Here is a 20,088-nt window from a genome sequence, read left to right on the forward strand (position 1 = left end):
ATTATTAGTAAGAAGTAACTAATGTGGTATATTGAATCATTTAATTTCTTGTGACGAGGTTTTTAAACCAAAATGACACAGAAGCGACAAAAACGTTCACCTGCTCCTTTAAGGGAGGGAGGTTACCGTGGTTCTAGTGCGTCTCGAGTCATGTTTGTACCTGTGAGATTGAGTCTGACTAGCAGAAGTGTTGTCTTCTCTCAGTTGAAACTCAAACACAGAAAAACAACCTAGCTTGTGAACAAAACAATGTACACTGAACAAAAATATAAATGCAACATGCAACAATTTCAAAGATTTTACCGAGTTACAGTATAAAGAATGAAATCAGTCAACTGAAATAAATTCATTAGGCCCCAATCTATGAATTTCACAACTGGGCAGGGGCGTAGCCATGGGTGGGCCTGGGTATAGACCAACCCACTTGGGGACCAGGCCCACCCACTGGGGAGCCAGGCCCAGCCAATCGGAATGAGTTTTTCCCCACAAAAGTGCTTTATTACAGACATAAAAGCTCCTCAGCACCTCCTCCCCCTCCTCAGATAATCCCACAGGTGAAGAAGCCGGATGTGGAGGTCCTGGGCTGGCGTGGTTACACGTGGTCTGCGGTTGTGAGGCCGGTTGGATGTCTGCCAAATTCTCTAAAACGATGTTGGAGGTGGCTTATGGTAGAGAAATGAACATTCAATTATCTGGAAACAGCTCTGGTGGACATTCCTGCATTCAGTATGCCAGTTGCACATCTATGGCATTGTGTTGTGTTACAAAACTGCATATTTTGGAGTGGCCTTTTATTGTGTGTCTTTCACTCAGCTCTTCACATGCGCACAGCCCCCAGCCAGGCAGTGTTGCAGCGCGAGGTGGAATAGGCTATATAGGATTCGTAGTTCTTTAACTCTGTGTGATTTAATTTACCAGCTATGAAACAAAATGGCTGAAAAACTTCGAAAGCAGCTACTGCAGCACTTATTTTACTATAAATGTGATCATACTTTAATGATCAGACTATTTTTATTCGCAAATGCGATTGAAATTCTCGAACTGTGGAGCATTGACCACCCGCCAACGTGGCTGGTGAAATAAGACATTTACCCACCAATGCCAAAATCTACCTGCAGGTGACATGTTCATTTTTGGCACTGGTAACAATCAAGTACGTTACTTTGATTGGTTTCAATTCAAATGGTCAAAAAGAAGAAGGAAAAAAATGCTTCTTCTCAGGCAATACTTTTTATAGGACTGTTGGGGAGTGGTCTGAGTGAGGGTCCTAATTGGAGGAGCCTAATGGGAGGGACATGTAACCTGAAAACGAGCTGTTATTGGCAGAGAGGAGGGACAACTCTATTTGTTATTGATCGAATAACTTATACCGCCTGGTGATGTCACCAGGTAGTACAAAACCCGACCCTTGCAAAACAAGTTGAAATTTCAGGCGGTCTTTTCAAACAGCTCTTATACTAAAAGTGCTTTTTACAGTACTATTCCAACATAGTGTGTAAATTAATTTAAACCACAAGTAAAATCACGTTTTTTACTGCACTGCCCCTTTAAACATTTCAGTCTTGACCTGAACACTTCTTTATACTTCATAAGGTTATACGGTTATGTAAACCACAAGTAAAATCACGTTTTTTACTGCACTGCCCCTTTAAACATTTCAGTCTTGACCTGAACACTTCTTTATACTTCATAAGGTTATACGGTTATGTGGTTATAAGGTTATGACATGTGTGTAAATGCTGTCATCGTAACATGTTAAAAATAAATAGCTCTTATGTCTGCCATCATCTGTTCGATGTTGTATGAACTTGTTAACTCGCTGACACACCGATCACGTGCTGATATATTGGCTTTGGGCAGTGCAGATGTGTGGAGAGGCTGGCTGACGGACAGGTGGCAGAGCAAATAGCAGCAGGTGAAGGTTAAGCCCCACCTTCACATCGACCCGTCTTAGTGGCATTTATCAAGTTCTTGATATGTTTGTAAATCAGGACATGAGCAAATATGGAAAACACAAAACCCTTTCCAGGACAATTAAGTGTAATATGTTTTCATGGATCCGTTTGGAGACTAATGGGTTTTCATGACCATTACGTGGTCAATTTTCACATAACAAGTGGAGTTTTCAAGTGTAGTGGGTGTTCACATTGTTAATCTAAGTATACGGTTTTGCAGATGTTGTGCAAGCATGGTACAAGCCCAAAGTGGTTCTCAGTGAAATGGAGTAGGTTTACAGACATTTTAACACATTTCAAGAGATGTCAAAATGAGAGGTTATTTCAGCTACTTGGGACATTGGATGTTTTACTGAGATAGGTTGATGTCCAGATTAGTGCAGAGGCATGATGTGTTCACAAAAAGATACAAATCCAGCTTCATTCATTTGATTTTTTGTCTCGTCATAAGCTGCCATTGGGGACCTACAGCCATGACTTGCATAAAGTGTTGGAAGAAACAAACCACGGGGGTGTCTTAAGCAATCATAAAAATGATTTACAATGATTACAAACACAGCACGGCATAAAGGAACACTGATTATTGACACGATAGCAGGTCTGCATAGACAAAAAAGTGTGCTTTATGTACCATGCTCTGTGTCACCTGTAGATTGAGTCTCTCCTTTCAAGCACTCTAATTAAGTATTAGTATTTAGTAATCATTTATTAAAATGTGTACCATTACCATACTCAGAATGCCTTACTGACTGCACTTAAAGCTGGTTAAAAAGGTTGGGCTTTTTTTGGATGAATAAAACGACAGAGTACACTTTCAGACAACATTTCTTTAATACAAAGTCAACATATCAACATAAGTCAACATATCTACATACACAGTGGGTTTTAAACCAATCATTGTTTCAGTCAGAAGTAACAGTTTGAAAGCGATAGCACTTGGCCCTCATAAAAAGAAAAACTATTTTGCTTGAGTTTGGGTTCTTCATCTTTTTGTTGGCTGTTGTATGTATATTTTCTATTATTTTGTAGTCATTTTTCTATTTCGTTCATTTCCCCCCTCTGTGGAATATTCCAGTAATTTGGCTGCTGTTGTCAAAAGTCTGGTATCTTTACATGAAGTCAAAGAGTAACACGTTACACAAGCTTCCAAAGACGTCCACTGTCTTGGTTTTTGGCATAACCAAAACCAGTCTTTGAATTCAGTCACAAAAAGTCCTCCTTTCAAGATTTAGTTCATATGAAATGGTTAGATTCCCACGGTTCTTTTCTCCTGGTCTTTGCATCACACGGCTCCTTCTCACTTAGTCCTGATTCATTCTGCATCCCGTAACAAAACATGGCAACAACAAAAAAAGGAACACAGTATGGTTCTATACAAGTCTTATGTGAGCAAAACATATTACATCGTTTCATGAATCAGGGCAAGTGGTAGTGTAGTTATCTGCCCCTAATGGCTGTGACATCGCACTGTGGCCAGTTGCTAAACAGCAAAACTATCTCCTCTTTCTCCCTTTGACTGCCAATGGACTGTCTACTTCTTGGCCTTTTAGGCAGTTGGGAACTAGCACTTCTCCTTTCGGGAGCTTTTGTTTAGGAAAGGAATTGTCCTTTGGTTGCCATCATTTGCAATGTCTGGAGAAGGAAGCAGTGGTCACTTTGCAAGAAGCCTGTGCTGAGGCAAATGTTATGGGTCCTCACTGACCTGTCTCATAACAGAGTTAGCTGTGGGTGGCTAATAGGGGATATTGCTAACATGGCATATATGACAAAGAAAGTGGGGACTTAAGAACAGGGAACAGTGGAACACAAATGTTACAAAGGGAGAAAGCACACTTTACAAACACCAGGAACTTTGCAATGAGTAGAACCTTATATTTGCAGTTCAGTCTTTGATTTGAAGTAAGAGAGCATTGAGGGTCAAATTATACAAATACATATAATCTATATATTTGTTTATTTACAGGTATTATATTCTGGATCATAGTTGATATCTAACAAAGGGATAATCATGTTGTGTCTGAAAAGAAAGACAAAATAAAAAGGAGGGGAAAAAAGGACTTCTGAGAAAGAGGGAGATCATAGTCTGTACATGGTCAAAAAGTACAGTACCTTTAGTCTGGCAAATTCATAAAAATGTGTAATAATGTAGTTTGCCTCTAATTGAATGCTTTGTATACTATTTAATCTACTATCTATGAAAATAATACTCAAACGAATACTAATAAGTACTGTTAATGATAATAATAATTTCAACGACAATTAAAAATGCCATCTCCTTATCGGCACAGGTCTACCAAGTGGTAGGAATTAAAAAGGGTTGTAGGAGCGGCGCTCGGCGAGACACCTCGCCTCATTGTTCCCAGAGAAACAAACAATATTTCCCAAGGTTAAGGTTATGGTTACAAAAAAATATATATATACAAAAATCCATCATAATTTTACATGAGTAATTGAACGTTTATGGGTAAAAGAAAAACAACTAAATTCATACTAAGAGTTTGGGTATATTTTTATATTCTGTATTTAAATATATATGTATGTGTGAATGTGCGATATATAAGTATACAGTGGGGAGAACAAGTATTTGATACACTGCCGATTTTGCAGGTTTTCCTACTTACAAAGCATGTAGAGGTCTGTCATTTTTATCATATGTACACTTCAACTGTGAGAGACGGAATCTAAAACAAAAATCCAGAAAATCACATTGTATGATTTTTAAGTAATTAATTTGCATTTTATTGCATGACATAAGTATTTGATCACCTACCAACCAGTAAGAATTCCGGCTCTCACAGACCTGTTAGTTTTTCTTTAAGAAGCCCTCCTGTTCTCCACTCATTACCTGTATTAACTGCACCTGTTTGAACTCGTTACCTGTATAAAAGACACCTGTCCACACACTCAATCAAACAGACTCCAACCTCTCCACAATGGCCAAGACCAGAGAGCTGTGTAAGGACATCAGGGATAAATTGTAGACCTGTACAAGGCTGGGATGGGCTACAGGACAATAGCCAAGCAGCTTGGTGAGAAGGCAACAACTGTTGGCACAATTATTAGAAAATGGAAGAAGTTCAAGATGACGGTCAATCACCCTCGGTCTGGGGCTCCATGCAAGATCTCACCTCGTGGGGCATCAATGATCATGAGGAATGTGAGGGATCAGCCCAGAACTACACGGCAGGACCTGGTCAATGACCTGAAGAGAGCTGGGACCACAGTCTCAAAGAAAACCATTAGTAACACACTACGCCGTCATGGATTAAAATCCTGCAGCGCACGCAAGGTCCCCCTGCTCAAGCCAGCGCATGTCCAGGCCCGTCTGAAGTTTGCCAATGACCATCTGGATGATCCAGAGGAGGAATGGGAGAAGGTCATGTGGTCTGATGAGACAAAAATAGAGCTTTTTGCTCTAAACTCCACTCGCCGTGTTTGGAGGAATAGAAGGATGAGTACAACCCCAAGAACACCATCCCAACCGTGAAGCATGGAGGTGGAAACATCATTCTTTGGGGATGCTTTTCTGCAAAGGGGACAGGACGACTGCACCGTATTGAAGGGAGGATGGATGGGGCCATGTATCGCGAGATCTTGACCAACAACCTCCTTCCCTCAGTAAGAGCATTGAAGATGGGTCGTGGCTGGGTCTTCCAGCATGACAACGACTCGAAACACACAGCCAGGGCAACTAAGGAGTGGCTCCGTAAGAAGCATCTCAAGGTCCTGGAGTGGCCTAGCCAGTCTCCAGACCTGAACCCAATAGAAAATCTTTGGAGGGAGCCGAAAGTCCGTATTGCCCAGCGACAGCCCCGAAACCTGAAGGATCTGGAGAAGGTCTGTATGGAGGAGTGGGCCAAAATCCCTGCTGCAGTGTGTGCAAACCTGGTCAAGAACTACAGGAAACGTATGATCTCTGTAATTGCAAACTAAGGTTTCTGTACCAAATATTCAGTTCTGCTTTTCTGATGTATCAAATACTTATGTCATGCAATAAAATGCAAATTAATTAATTAAAAATCATACAATGTGATTTTCTGGATTTTTGTTTTAGATTCCTTCTCTCACAGTTGAAGTGTACCTATGATAAAAATTACAGACCTCTACATGCTTTGTAAGTAGGAAAACCTGCAAAATTGTCAGTGTATCAAATACTTGTTCTCCCCACTGTATATGTACACATCCACACAAACACATGTTATACTTAACATTTCTACAGTGAAAAAATAGAATGTATTTTAACATAATATGAACAAATAAGCATTTATTTCTTACTGCTAATTAAAAAAGGTGATACAATATCTCTGTTAAAAAACTAAACCAAAACTAAAATAAAAGTCAGCTATGTAAAGTAAAATAACAATAGTCATCATAATACAACATTAATGTTTCCATAATGTTACAATAACAATAAGGCTTTTTTGGAAATAAGAAAGACTACACACAGTTCCTTTCATCACTCTGTTAGTGTACATACCAATCGAAAACCCTTCACAGAAGCCAATGTAAAAGTATACTCCTGGGTATACCAAAGCACTGACCTCTGATAAAAAATGAAATTGGGGGCTTTTGAGGGCTTGTTTTTTTATCAGACACAAGTACATAGTGCGTAGAATCGGCCCTGCTATCGTTTAGGTTTCACGTGTGGTGATGTGCAATTCATTTGTATCGTGGCTATAACTTTCACATCGCGACATCCCAATCCAACATGGCCACCTCGTCCACAGTCAACTTCAGTGGCCTTTGGCCAGTCATCCACAGTGGCCTTTGACCTATAGGTGGAAGGGAAAAGACTGGAACCTTTCTCTGGGTTGTCAACTCAGTTCCTCACAACTTTTAACTACTTTCCTTCCACTCTTAGTACCATAACTGCAAGAGGACTAGTTTCTCGCTACGCTTGGGACTAAAATGTCTAGTGAGAGATGGAGGGGGGAAGGGGTGGGGGGGGCAATAACATGTGGATGCGCCTTCAGTCCCAGCCGCCTGGGTGCGAACTCCCACGACCAGTCCAGGCACCTCCATTGTCATCCCATACCAAAGAGTTACACTTACAGCATACAGGAGAATAAGCAGCATGTTTGGTATCGACAGAAAACCCCAGAAATACAAGTAATTGTAAGACAAAAGTAACAAATGATTACAATGGGTTGTTGGTCACTGTACACGTTTGCGGAGAGCCCAGTTGCCGCCATTCACCATTCATTCCCCGACCTCATGTGGTGATTTCACTCGTTGTAGCCGAAAGGCCGCCTGAGCTCACCATTCAAAATGGCGGACACTGCACCAGTAACTCATGGCACAACTAGTCCTGAACGAAGAGTGATCGTAAAAAGTAATGGGACATGGTTGTCATTTCTCTGGTCTTGCAAGTGCGGTCATCTAGCCAGTGTCCTTGGCGACCGAGGCTAAGAGAGATATATCAGTGGTTACTGTATAAACATGTGGGGTTTGTTCTCAACAGCACCAAAAAAATGGTCCACAAGTCAAGTGCTGGAGAAACTGACACAGTAAATTGATTGAATTGGCATTTGACAAAATCCACCTATGGTAGTCACTTTAAGACACCGTCCTCACTTTCACCCAGACTATTCTTTACTGCAGAGGCTCCTCTTCTCCCAAAGAGTTGAAGGGTAATAGGGATGCCCTTTGTGGGTATGATGGACACTTGAAGAGTTGCGAGTTTGGAGTTTGAAAGGTCATACCAGAACTATGGGCAGTAGAAGTTCTCTTGCTAGAAAGAGATGAGAGTGGTAGGGGGTACCGAATTGGGGGTTGACTTCTCTTGCCAGCACCTTAGCGTTAACTCAGTGTGTTATCGGTGTGCAACGTTTTTGGGGGACAATCATCTGTGTACACAGGCAACCACAGTTAGGCCATCAAAAGTGTTCATCAACAATTAGGAACTCTGAACTTCTGCTCTAACATGTTAAAAAATGAGACCGCTTCCCTCATCCAAGCTACATCCAGTCCACCCTTTTCTCAGCTTCTCAATTCTTTAGCTTTTTTTTTTTTTTTTTTTTTAACCTCAGTCACGTTCACCCGGTCACTTTTCCTTCATTCGCTGTTATCTCTGTATTGTTTGCACGTAGTATTTTTTTTTTTAAAGATGTCCACAAAATGTTTACAATGTCAACCGCCACATCTGAACACTTGAGGTAAGGTTAGCAGTCTGACACTTTTGATTATTCCCACCCCACAGCTTGAGCCACCACTTTTGGTTCCTTTCTCCCGAGTGAGGGCGTCAGCTGGTTTTGCTGTTGGAATCGTTTACACTTTCCTCACCGGCATCAAAGTCCATTAGGTCCAATTGGAATTGCACTATTGTTTGTGTTTTAAATGGATTTCTTTACAACAACAAAAAATCTACAATTAGTTTGCTTTCCTGTTGGTTGAATTTTGTTTTCTGTTTGTTGTTGTTGTGTTTGTTGTTGTTGTTGTTGTCATTTCAAATTTCAAGCAAGTTTCTATGGCTCAGGAGACTGTTGAGGGGGACAACGGTTCGGGGGACGAGATGGCTTTTTACGTTGCATAGTGATCAAAGCTTCCTAGGTACTCCAGACCCGCCTGGTAGGAAAACTGATATTCATCCTGCATAGACAAAAGACAAAATATTAAACGTTAATATCACGTTGTGATAGCAACAAAAAAGAGAATAGTCCACTGTAATACAACAAAGCCAGCAGCTCCAAGACTACCAGACAGTACCAATGCTAACACAATTCTGATGCGTATTCTTAGCACCCATGGCCAAACTACATAAACAAAACACAAGGACCACAACATCCACAAAGGCCTGTGGGTCTAGAGCAGAGACGTCAAACTCTTTTTCCTGCGGCCTGCATTTGGTCTTCCCCGAGGTCCGGAGGTTGCACTTAAAATGTATTAAAATTCATGCCGTCAAAATTAGCAAAAAATTGTTCTCTTTCTATCACTTTTGGAATTTTTCGATGCTCCCTGACTGTCTTGCTTTCATTTTGATAACTGTTAGCAAGCTGGCCAGAGTGAGGAGACTATAACTCTCGGTCCATTATCACTTCGACACCGTTTCAATTTTGCTTTTAGTCATTTAAATGTCGATTGAGATCGTTTTTAAAAAAATACTCAAAACCACCCACAGGTCAGATTGAATAGGCTCACCCTAGGGCCTTGAGTTTCACACACGTGGTCTAGAGTGACCTCTCACCTCTGTCTGCACCATGGCCGGCCTCTGTGTCCGCAGCATCTTGACCGTTTGGAAGATGTCCACCACGCCCTCGTAGCGCATCCTCTCCAGCACGATGCTGAGCGTGATGAAAACACCGGTCCGGCCAACTCCCGCACTGGAAAAACAACAACACGCACAACAGATGAAGTCCAACTATTACACCAAGAGCTCTACCTTGTGTACATTATTTAAGTTGTCTAAAGTGTATTGGCTGGTTTAAAGCTAGAGTCCTTTATTGAAACAATACCAAAGCATCCACCCCGCCTCTGTTTTGGTAAAAAGCTGAGGGATGGGCCCGGAGAGATGTAACCACTCTCAAATTCATAGAGAGAGCCATGGATGCAAGGACTGACCATCCCATGATATTAAAATTGTAGGTTGAACCATGTTTTGAGGCTAGTTTACATTTACATTACTTATAAACATTGGAGTAAAACAAGCGTATATTTTGGATTCTGACGTAGAACGTTTAACTAAGCTCATGAGGCATGTATAAGTTATATTCTTCAAGAATCAATCGGCATTTATCATTCATTAATATGTAAAAAACATAAAACTATGCAGCAACTTCGGCTTTAAAATGAAGCCGAAATCCTAGACTTAAAAAGTATGAATGAATGGAGAATCTCCATTGAACATTATTCTTAGTCTAGGGCTAGATTTATGAATCTGTGTCCAGGAAACCAGCCCTAAATATGGGTCTAGGGAAATCAAGTTCTAGTAACAGCTATTATATGTGTCCATTTGGTTCATTATATGTTCTTTCTCCTGTCCCTGGATACCAGTCATCATCTGCCGTCGCTAGACAGTTTAACGCCTGGCTTTAAAATGATCATGTGAGAGATAATCTTGATGTGAGGAACGTACACATTCCACTTTGATGCCCGCCCACACAACACGACATGAACACACACACACATGCACGTACACAATCTCGAAAGCATTCGTGCACACACACACACACACCCGCGTATGAGCATGCACACACGCACGCACACACGCAATGCATACATGGTCGCACGTACAGTTGAAGTCAGAAGTTTACATACAATTAGGTTGGAGTCATTAACTCGTTTTCAACCACTCCACAAATTTCTTGTTAACAGACTATAGTTTTGGCAAGTCGGTTAGGACCTACTTGTGCATAACACAAGTCATTTTTCCCAAAATTGTTTACAGACAGATTATTTCACAAATGGGTCTTCCAAATGGACAACGACCCTAAGCATACTTCCAAAGTTGTGGAAAAATGGCTTAAGGACAACAAAGTCAAGGTATTGGAGTGGCCATCACAAAGCCCTGACCTCAATCCCATAGAAAATTTGTGGGCAGAACTGAAAAAGCGTGTGGGAGCAAGGAGGTCTACAAACCTGACTCAGTTACACCAGCTCTGTCAAGGAGGAATGGGCCAAAATTCACCCAACTTATTGTGGGAAGCTTGTGGAAGACTACCCGAAACACTTGACCCAAGTTATACATTTTAAAGGCAATGCTACCAAATACTAATTGAGTGTATAAACTTCTGACCCACTGGGAATGTGATGAAAGAAAAGCTGAAATAAATCATTCTCTCTACTATTATTCTGACATTTCACATTCTTAAAATAAAGTGGTGATCCTAACTGACAGGGACTAACAGACAGGGATTTTCACTAGGATTAAATGTCAGGAATTGAGAAAAACTGAGTTTAAATGTATTTGGCTAAGGTGTATGTAAACTTCCGACTTCAACTGTATGTACACAATAACAAACAAATGCGCGCACACACACACGGACACGCACCCACATATGAGCACGCACGCAAGCAAGCACGCACACACACACACACACACACTTTGCATCATTAAGCCCCCATTGCAAACCTTTCCCTGCAACAGTCCCCAGAAATAGGGCGAGTCTTAACTCTGATCCTGAAATACTTGAGGGCTGTCTCCGTAAGCTACTTTGGTGTGAAATGACTTCCACTTCACCAATGGAACAATAATTGATTTGACAACAGATTAATTTTTCTCTCTTTCTCTCTCCCATGACAGTTTCTGAAAGGTTACAATGTTTTTTTTTTTACCAAAGATAACTTTGACCATTTTCTACCTCGAAAACTTCTGACAGTAGATTGACCGAACAAGACACCAGCGACAAAACCTCCCCCTCCAAAAAAACTCAACTGTGGACACTATGCCACCACAAAGTCTACCCCCTTCTGTCCTTTCAACCCCCCCCCCCCCCCCTCCATTCCTACACACCAACCCCATCCTCTCCTGGAGTGTGGAGAAAGCTCATCCTAGGGAGCTAGTCACAGCTTGTCATATGGCTCTTAAACTCCATCAAACCCTTTTAAATAGATAGACTTCCAAATCTAACCGCCGTGGAAAGCAGCATTGAATGAGAGGATTTACACTCCCATTCACAGAAAGTAATCAGGCAATTAATGACAAAAAGCGTGTGGCTCTATTAGATAGGAATTGGGGAGGCAGTAGAATAGAGAGAAAGAGAGAGGGAGAGAGAGAGTTGTTTGTTTGATTGTTTATTTGGATCCCCATTCGCTTTTGCAGAGGCAGCAGTTATTCTTCCTGGGGTTCACAAAAAACCTAAAACATGACAAGTAAAAAAAAAAAAAAAAACATAATAATACAAACAATACAACTAAATACTGTACATAACGTGTGTGTTAGTGTGTCTGTGTGTGCATGTGTTTGTGTATGTGTCCCCTCAAAGTCCCCGCCGTACCATGAGATGTTGTTTAATCATTTTTTTTTTAAAGGTCATTTTGCTGTTTGCTTGAGTAAGTGGAGATGGAAGGAAGTTCCATGTAATCATGGCTCTGGGGACCTGGGGACTGTGAAGAAACCCTTGGTGGCCTGTCTTCTTGGGTAATGTATGACCTGAATGTTATTTGATTATGCAGACAATGTGGAATTTTCATCACAGTAATATTTCTCGTTAAAACTCGAAGAGAAGCAGTTATTCTCTCGTCAATCCACAACCAGGATAGATGTTGTTGATGTTAGTTCTGTGTCTGCAGTTAAGGGCAAGGTGCGCTGTTCTGTTTTGAGCCAGCTGCAACTTTGCTACGTCTTTCTTTGCTGCACTTGACCATATTACCAGACAGGAATCAAGACGGGACAAGACCAGAACCTGAACAACTAGTACAGTTGATTTTTGTGTCAAAAAACGCTAAGGGGTTGGGTTAAATGCGGAAGACACATTTCAGTTGAATGCATTCAGTTGTGCAACTGACTAGGTATCCCCCTTTCCCTTTCCTTCACAACAACTTTAGCAATATGACGTGCCCATGATAATTGACCATCCGGCTTCCTCAACTTGCTCAATGGTCACACCCTTTATACACAACTCCAGCTGAGGTTTAGGTCATAGAGAATGTGCTCAACCAAATGAAATGCTTTTAGTTCTTAGACATATTTAAGACCAGTTTATTATTAACTTCTCTATGATAGGGGGCAGCATTTTCACTTTTGGATAAATAGCGTGCCCAATTTCAACTTCCTTCTACTCATCCCCAGAATATAAGATATGCATATTATTAAGTAGATTTGGATAGAAAACACTCTGAAGTTTCTAAAACTGTTTGAATCATGTCTGTGAGTATCACAGAACTTATGTAGCAGGCAAAACCCCGAGGACTAACCATTCAGATTATTTTTTGTTGTTGAGGTCACCATCTGTTCAATGAGTTTTCATTGGGATACTAGATTTCTAATCAACCTGTTTGCAGTTCCTACCGCTTCCACTGGATGTCACCAGTCTTTGGAAATAGGTTGAGGTTATTCCTTTGTGCAATGAAGAAGAACGGCCATCTGGAATCAGTGTAACGTTATGTGTACTGTTTGAGAGTTGCGCAAGACTAGAAAAGTATCGTTAGTTTGTTGTCCTCCTGTATTGAAAACAGATAGACCCGTCTTCAATTTGATCGATTATTAACGTTTACAAATACCTTAAGTTGTATTACAAAAGTAGTTTGAAATGTTTTGGCAAAGTTTAGAGGTAATTTTTTAGATATTTTGTAGTGACGTTGCGCAAATTGGAAGCTGTTTTTTTCTGGATCAAACGCGCCAAATAAATTGACATTTTGGACATATATGGACGGAATTAATCGAACAAAAGGACCATTTGTGATGTTTATGGGACATATTGGAGTGCCAACAAAATAAATTCGTCAAAGGTAAGGCATGATTTATATTTTATTTCTGCGTTTTGTGTTGCGCCTGCAGGGTTGAAATATGCTACACTCTCTTTGTTTACTGTTGTGCTATCATCAGATAATAACATCTTATGCTTTCGCCGAAAAGCCCTTTTGAAATCTGACATGTTGGCTGGATTCACAACGAGTGTAGCTATAATTTGGTATCTTATATGTGTGATTTAATGAAAGTTTGATTTTATATCATTTTTTAAAATTTGGCGCTCTACAAGCGTCCCACATATCCCAGAGAGGTTAATCACCTATTCGGATACTGACTGTAAATCTCAGCGAACTTTCAGTGAGCTCACTGGCTTTGGGTGCTGACGTGTTGAGTGTGAAATCGTCCGCATACATAGTAATTATAGCTTTGTGTAAGGGCAAATCACTTGTAAAAAATAGAGAAGAGTAATGGTCCAAGGCAACTGCCCTGAGGGACACTGCACTGTACATATCTGATGTTAGAGAAGCTTCCACCGAAGAACACTCTCTGGGTTCTACTGATTTGGAAGATTGAGTAAAGTGAAGGGGAAAATGCAAGGCAGAGGGCCTAGAGAGCTGCCCTGCGGTACACCACACTTTACATGTTTGACATAAGGGAAGATTCCATTAAAGAAAACCCTTTGAGTTATATTAGATATATAGCTCTGAATCCACAATATGGCAGAGGTTGAAAAGCCATAACACAAGTTTTTTCAAGAACAGGTCAATAATATCAAAGGGTGCACTGAAATCTAACAGTACACCTCACACAATCTTCTTATTATCAATTTCTTTCAACCAATCATAAGTAATTTGTGTCAGTGCAGTACATGTTGAGTGCCTTTCTCTATAAGCATGCTGAAAGTAAGTTGTTAATTTGTTTACAGAGAAATAGCATTGTATTTGGTCAAACACAATTTTTCCCAACAGTTCGCTAAGAGCTGGCAGCAAGCTTATAGGTCTGCTGTTAGAACCAGTAAAGGCCGCTTTACCACTCTTGGGTAGTAGAGTTACTTTGGCTTCCCTCCAGGCCTGAGGACAAAGACTTTCCTCTAGGCTCAGATTAAAAATATGACAGATAGGAGTGGCTATAGAGTCAGCTACCATCCTCAGTAGGTTTCCATCTAAGCTGTCAATGCCAGGAGGTTTGTCATTATTGATCGATTACAATCATTTTCCCAACTCTCCCACACTAACTTTACAAAATTCAAACTTGCAATGCTTTTCTTTATTTGTCATCATTATTTGTTATTTTCTATGCATGAATACAATTGCTCCCTGTTCGTTGTTGGCATTTCCTGCCTAAGTTTGCCCACTTTGCCAATGAAATAATCATTAAAATAATTGGCAACATCAAATGGTTTTGTGATGAATAAGCCATCTGATTCAATGAAAGATGGAGTTGAAATTGTCTTTCTGCCCATGATTTCATTTAAAGTACTCCAAAGTTGTATACAATTGATCTTGGCTTCATAATACAGTTTCTTCTTCTTTTTGTTGAGTTTAGTCACATCATTTCTCAATTTGCAGTAAGTAAGCCAGTCAGATGTGCAGCCAGAATTATTAGCCACTCCTTTTGCACCATCTCTTTCAACCATACAGTTTTTCATTTCCTCATCAATCCATGGAGCCTTAACAGTTCTAACAGTCAGTTTCTTAACTGGTTTATGTTTATCAATAATTGGAAGAAGCAAATTCATAAATTCATCAAGTGCAGCGTCTGGATGCTCCTCATTAATCACATCAGACCAACAAATATTTTTAACATCATCCACATAAGAGTCACATGCAAAATATGTTGTACGCTCTCTTATACACTATTTTAGGCCCAGCTGTTGGAACTTTGGCTTTCCTGGATATAGCCACTATATTATGATCACTGCATCCAATGGGTACGGATACAGCTTTAGAACAAAGTTCTACAGTATTAGTAAAAATGTGATCAATACATGTGGATGATCTAGTTCCTGTAGTGTTTGTAAACACCCTGGTAGGTTGATTAATAACCTAAACCAGATTACAGGCACAGCTTGATGAAAACCAGTCAAGATTCAGGTCCCCAAGAAAGTAGACCTCTCTGTTCTTATCACATACTGTACACTATCAAGCATTTCACACACATTATTTCGATACTGACTGTTAGCACTTGGTGGCCTATAGCAACACCCCAAAAGAAAAGGCTTTAGATGTGCCAAGTGAACCTGCAACCACAACACTTCAAAAACACTTGACATGAGATCCTCTCTAAGCATTACAGGGATATGGCTCTGAATATATACAGCAACACCTCGCCCATAAGCATTTCTGTCTCCTCTATATATATGTTATATCCTTGTTTTGCTACTGCTGTATCATCAAAATAATTATCTAAGTCTCAGAAATGGCTAATATATGAATGTTATCTGATGTTAGCAAGTTATTGATTTCATGAACCTTATTTCTAAGGCTCCATATATTAATATCTGCTATTTTCAGCCCTTTCCTCGGTAGCTTATCAGAGAGACATAATACTGAAAAGAGCAAACAAAGCAAGAGAAAAAATATACATTCAGCAGTGAATTAATCAATAGGTGTGTGTGTGTGTGTGTGTGTGTGTGTGTGTGTGTGTGTGTGTGTGTGTGTGTGTGTGTGTGTGTGTGTGTGTGTGTGTGTGTGTGTGTGTGCAGCGGGGTTAAAGCTACAAAACCATAGGCTTGGCTCTCTAATCCCTTCCAGGCTTCTGGGAGGGAGGGTGGACAATGAGCCTGTCATAGCGGATGTAAGCAATGTCCCCACGCACTCAGGCAGCTTTCATGGCTGGGATCAGTTCCTTCCTCTTCTGGGGCACAGCTTCAGAATAGTCCTCGTTGAGGAAGATATAAGTTCCTCTCAAGTTCTTGGCTCTTTCCAGAACAGCTACCTTGTCCTTGAACCTCAGGAACTTGACCACTATTGGCCTGGGTCTGTCACCTGGGCCGGTGGTGGGTTTTCCAGTGCTGTGGGTGCGCTCCACCTCAATCTTCCTGTGGTTAATCTTCAATTTCTCGGAGATCCATTTCCCTCACTTTGTCCTCAGACTCCGTACAGGTCTCATGTGGAGATTCTGCAATTCCGTCCACAACCATGTTGTTCCGCCTTGATTGTTGACGTGGGTTCACATGGGTTCACACACAGAACTGATGTCCTCTCTCAATGACTTACATATTGCTGTCATCTTGCCTTTCTCCTGATTCAACTCATCGAGCTGACCCTGGGAGAACTGCAAACTGTTCTTCAAGTCCTGGACCTCTCTGGTCAGGTCGTCCATTCTTTTATTAGTAGAATCGACAAGTATTTGGACAAAACACTTGAAGCTATTTCTTGTTGTTGTAACAACTGCTTGTAGGTCTCTTTTTGTTTGTTTAAAAGATCCTTCACGTGTGATAGAGAGACACCACTGTCCTCAACGGTACTCCAGCCGGCTTTGGCCTTTGTCATGGTAGCTAACAGCGTAGGTTACGCTGTTACTCCTCGCAGTTCCAGGTCACAGGTCACGGGGAAGATTGAAAACAATAAACTGTAGGGATCTAGACAGCCCAAACCCGGGACAATCCGAGGTCCCAGCCACAATGGCTAACTGCTAGCCTGATATACAGCTAGCTTGATATGCAGCTTGATAATAGCTCCTCAGACCCGTCCTTGGTCGGCATAATCACTGGAAAGAGACAAGCAGTCCCAGCAACTGACGCCAACTGCATTGCAGGATCCAAACTAAGAAGCTAGCTAGCTACCAAGAACTTTCCAATACACTTTCAAACAACAAACTTTCCAAACAAACAAAGCCAAGCTCTTCTGCGTTCAACAGGAAGTGACGTGAAAATCGAGAGGACAATAGGATAACAAAGGAGGGAACCTACACAGTCCAGACAGACAGACACTCCAGGCAGACAGACAGTAGCTGAGCCCAGTTCTCAGTGTTGGGCTTCCGGAGCTTTCCGAGAAGAGCAACGGTGGGAGGGGGCATCCCTGACTCGTTCCTACTTCCCAGCATGCATTGGGTCAGAACTGAGACGATTTCCGAGGTGTTGGAGTAGTACTGCAATAACACTCCCGGGCCTGTGCTCAAAATGCCAGGTGAAGACAATGCTCTCACTGTATGCGTCCTGAATGGCACCATAGGGCTCTGGTCAAAAGAAGTTCACTATATAGAGAATAGGGTGCCATTTGGCACGTAACCACTGAGCCCTCGCCTTCCTGAGCCGCTGCATTAGCTGTGCCTCCTCTACCAGGCTGCTGGGCTAAATCCTTTCATCAAGAGAGGATAACTCAGCTTTATTGCAGGTCCTAAGACACAGCCCTCTCTCTTAAAGGGTATATGCAATGTCTGGCGGTGATATCATATTTTCCCCATGGGAGTATGGTGGTGAACGTCTGGTGACACAATAATGATGTCCATATAGGTACGTAGATCTAGTGTATAGGTAGATCTCATGTTAGCCTGGTCCTAGATCTGTTTATGCAACCACAGGAGTTGGCTAAACAGTACAAACAGATCTGGGACCAGGCTAGTGTTTGGTGGCTTTGCGAAGGAAAAACGATGCAAAGAGGGAGTTTTTTTTATTTTCAACCAACATGTTGTTTCAATACAATGATGAAACTTTGCAAGTTAGCAGCGTGCAGGGAATTCTTTTCTTAACCATAAACATACTAAGTAACACATTTCAGTGGTACCCCAGAGGTGGTAGTCACACAAATATTTTGGAATATGCTTGCCAAATTAATGACAAAGGTTACCTTGGAAGAAAGAAAACACAATGTGATAAAAATGTATCACACGGGGAATCGTAAAATAAAAATGGCCGAATTATTTCATGTGCCTCCCATTTACAAATGCCAGGCTGCCGCTCCGTGTGATCAATTATGAATGAGCTGAGCCTTAGGCGTTGTAATGGCAGCCCACTGCAGTGGCAGTAAGGAGAGCGAGAGAGAGCGAGAGAAAGAGAGAGATTGATAGAGAGTGAGAGAGAGATTTATAAAGAATGAGAGTGAGAGAGAGAGAGAGAGAGAAAGAGAGAGAGAGAAACATGCATCTGGTCTGTGGAGGACATTAAGACTAGCACCACGGGAGGCTGGTTAGTCTTAATCCCCTTAACAACACAAGGTATCAGCCTGGGAGTCAGACACCCACACACCTACAGACCCAGGATACTGTGTTATATGCTGACATTGTTAGGTACAAATAATGGTGTTGGTCTGAATTATAAAGAACACCGCTGACACGTCTCACACCTACACGCAGGCCCATGTGCGCATGGAGACACACGCAGACACACGCAGACACAAACACACACAGGGCTCTTACCTGCAGTGGACAGAGATGGGTCCGTCCTGGCCGAACTGCTCCTTAGTTTTGTGCACCTGGCCTATGAAGTCTATGAAGCCCTCCCCTGACTTGGGCACCCCCTGCTCCGGCCAATCAGTGAACTGGAACTGCCGCACTGTCCTGGACTGCCCATCCTGAGAAAGGGAAAGAGAAGAAGAATGGATGGAAAGGGTAAGAGAGATAAGGAAGAGAGGGATGGAGTGAAGGAGAAAGAGGAGGATTGAGAAAACGGGAAAGAGAGGAGGATGTAAGGGGAGAGAAGGGATTGGGTCAGTAAAAAAACAAGATCCTTCACTTTACGTCCTCTGTGTCACAGACTCTCTCATTGTCCACGATGATGACCACATACCAAGCAAACAAACGGATTCAGGAACAGAAACAATAACTGTTTCACTACACACCCCAGAGAGAAACTTGATCTGGGGTCAGCGAACCGCCAAGTCCCAACGCTGTCCCTATCTGTGTCTAGTAGACCGCTCAATAACAAGAACTGGTCCAGTTCAACTTCACCCTCATACAACACCACAATGACCTGTCTCCCCTGACGTCCATCTGACAGTCTATCAGTTCTCTTTTTCTCTCAAACTATTTTCTCCCTTTCTCTCCCTCTCCAACAGTCTTTCCTTTCCTTTCTTTCACTTTCTCCCTCTCCCTCCCTCCCTGCCCCCTCTCTCTCTCTGCCTCTCTTTCATTTTAGCTTGTCATTTCTTCGGTGGAATAAGTCCCGGTTAGAGGAAATCAATAGGGCATTTGGCGTGACAAGCGTCCTCTTCTAAACATTGTGTTAAACGGGGTAATCCTGGATGGAGGACTGATGGATGGAGGGACCTGACATGCAAAAAACCACATGCAACCAGGAAGGGAGGAAGACCAATTTGGTGTGGCCACCCACATCGGTGCGGACTGGACTTATACCAATCGAGAAAATTGCTTTATTTGAATCTCTGCCCGAAGAGTAGTCAATTATGGTGGTGTCTTAATCTCAGTAGTCGACTGGAAGAGAAAGGAAACGGTCTCTGAATTTGAATTTGGCAACTGAGGCTGAGGATACGATACCAAAGGCTACGTCCTTATACTCCTCAAACACTCCCTAGTCCTTAGCCTTGTCTTCTTCCTTGATGACCACTGATCATTGAACAGTGTTGATAGGGTTCCACTATGCCGCTTATACCTATCAAGTGATTTCAGGTCCATTGTCAGGAAAGGAGACATGGAAAAGAGGAAAGGAGAGGAGGCTGGCTGTATGTTTAATTGGAACCTAGCCGTACTACACTGAACAAAAATATAAACGCAATATGTAAAGTGTTGGTCCCATGTTTCATGAGCTGAAATGAAAGATTCCCAAAATGTTCCATATGCACAAAAAGCTTATTTATTTCAATTTTGTGGACAAATTAGTTTACATCC

At 41.7% G+C, this 20,088-nt stretch overlaps 1 protein-coding gene across 13 annotated transcripts in view; it reads right to left on the minus strand.

Moving 5' to 3' along the window:
• Positions 1-2,767: 2,767 nt before the first annotated feature.
• LOC139540708 (receptor-type tyrosine-protein phosphatase S-like) overlaps positions 2,768-20,088 on the minus strand; it is a 271,577-nt gene continuing 254,256 nt past the window's right edge. For all 13 annotated transcript variants that reach the window (XM_071344598.1, XM_071344590.1, XM_071344589.1 and 10 more), the window contains 3 exons: positions 18,661-18,815; positions 9,139-9,274; positions 2,768-8,543 (listed from right to left, as the gene is read on the minus strand). In XM_071344598.1, the coding sequence (XP_071200699.1) occupies positions 8,475-8,543; positions 9,139-9,274; positions 18,661-18,815 (360 nt within the window). In that variant the 3' untranslated portion in view covers positions 2,768-8,474. The remainder of the gene's footprint in view (positions 8,544-9,138; positions 9,275-18,660; positions 18,816-20,088) is intronic.

Source organism: Salvelinus alpinus, chromosome 16, assembly GCF_045679555.1.
Source record: "Salvelinus alpinus chromosome 16, SLU_Salpinus.1, whole genome shotgun sequence".
In the NCBI taxonomy this organism is placed as follows: Eukaryota; Metazoa; Chordata; class Actinopteri; order Salmoniformes; family Salmonidae; genus Salvelinus; species Salvelinus alpinus.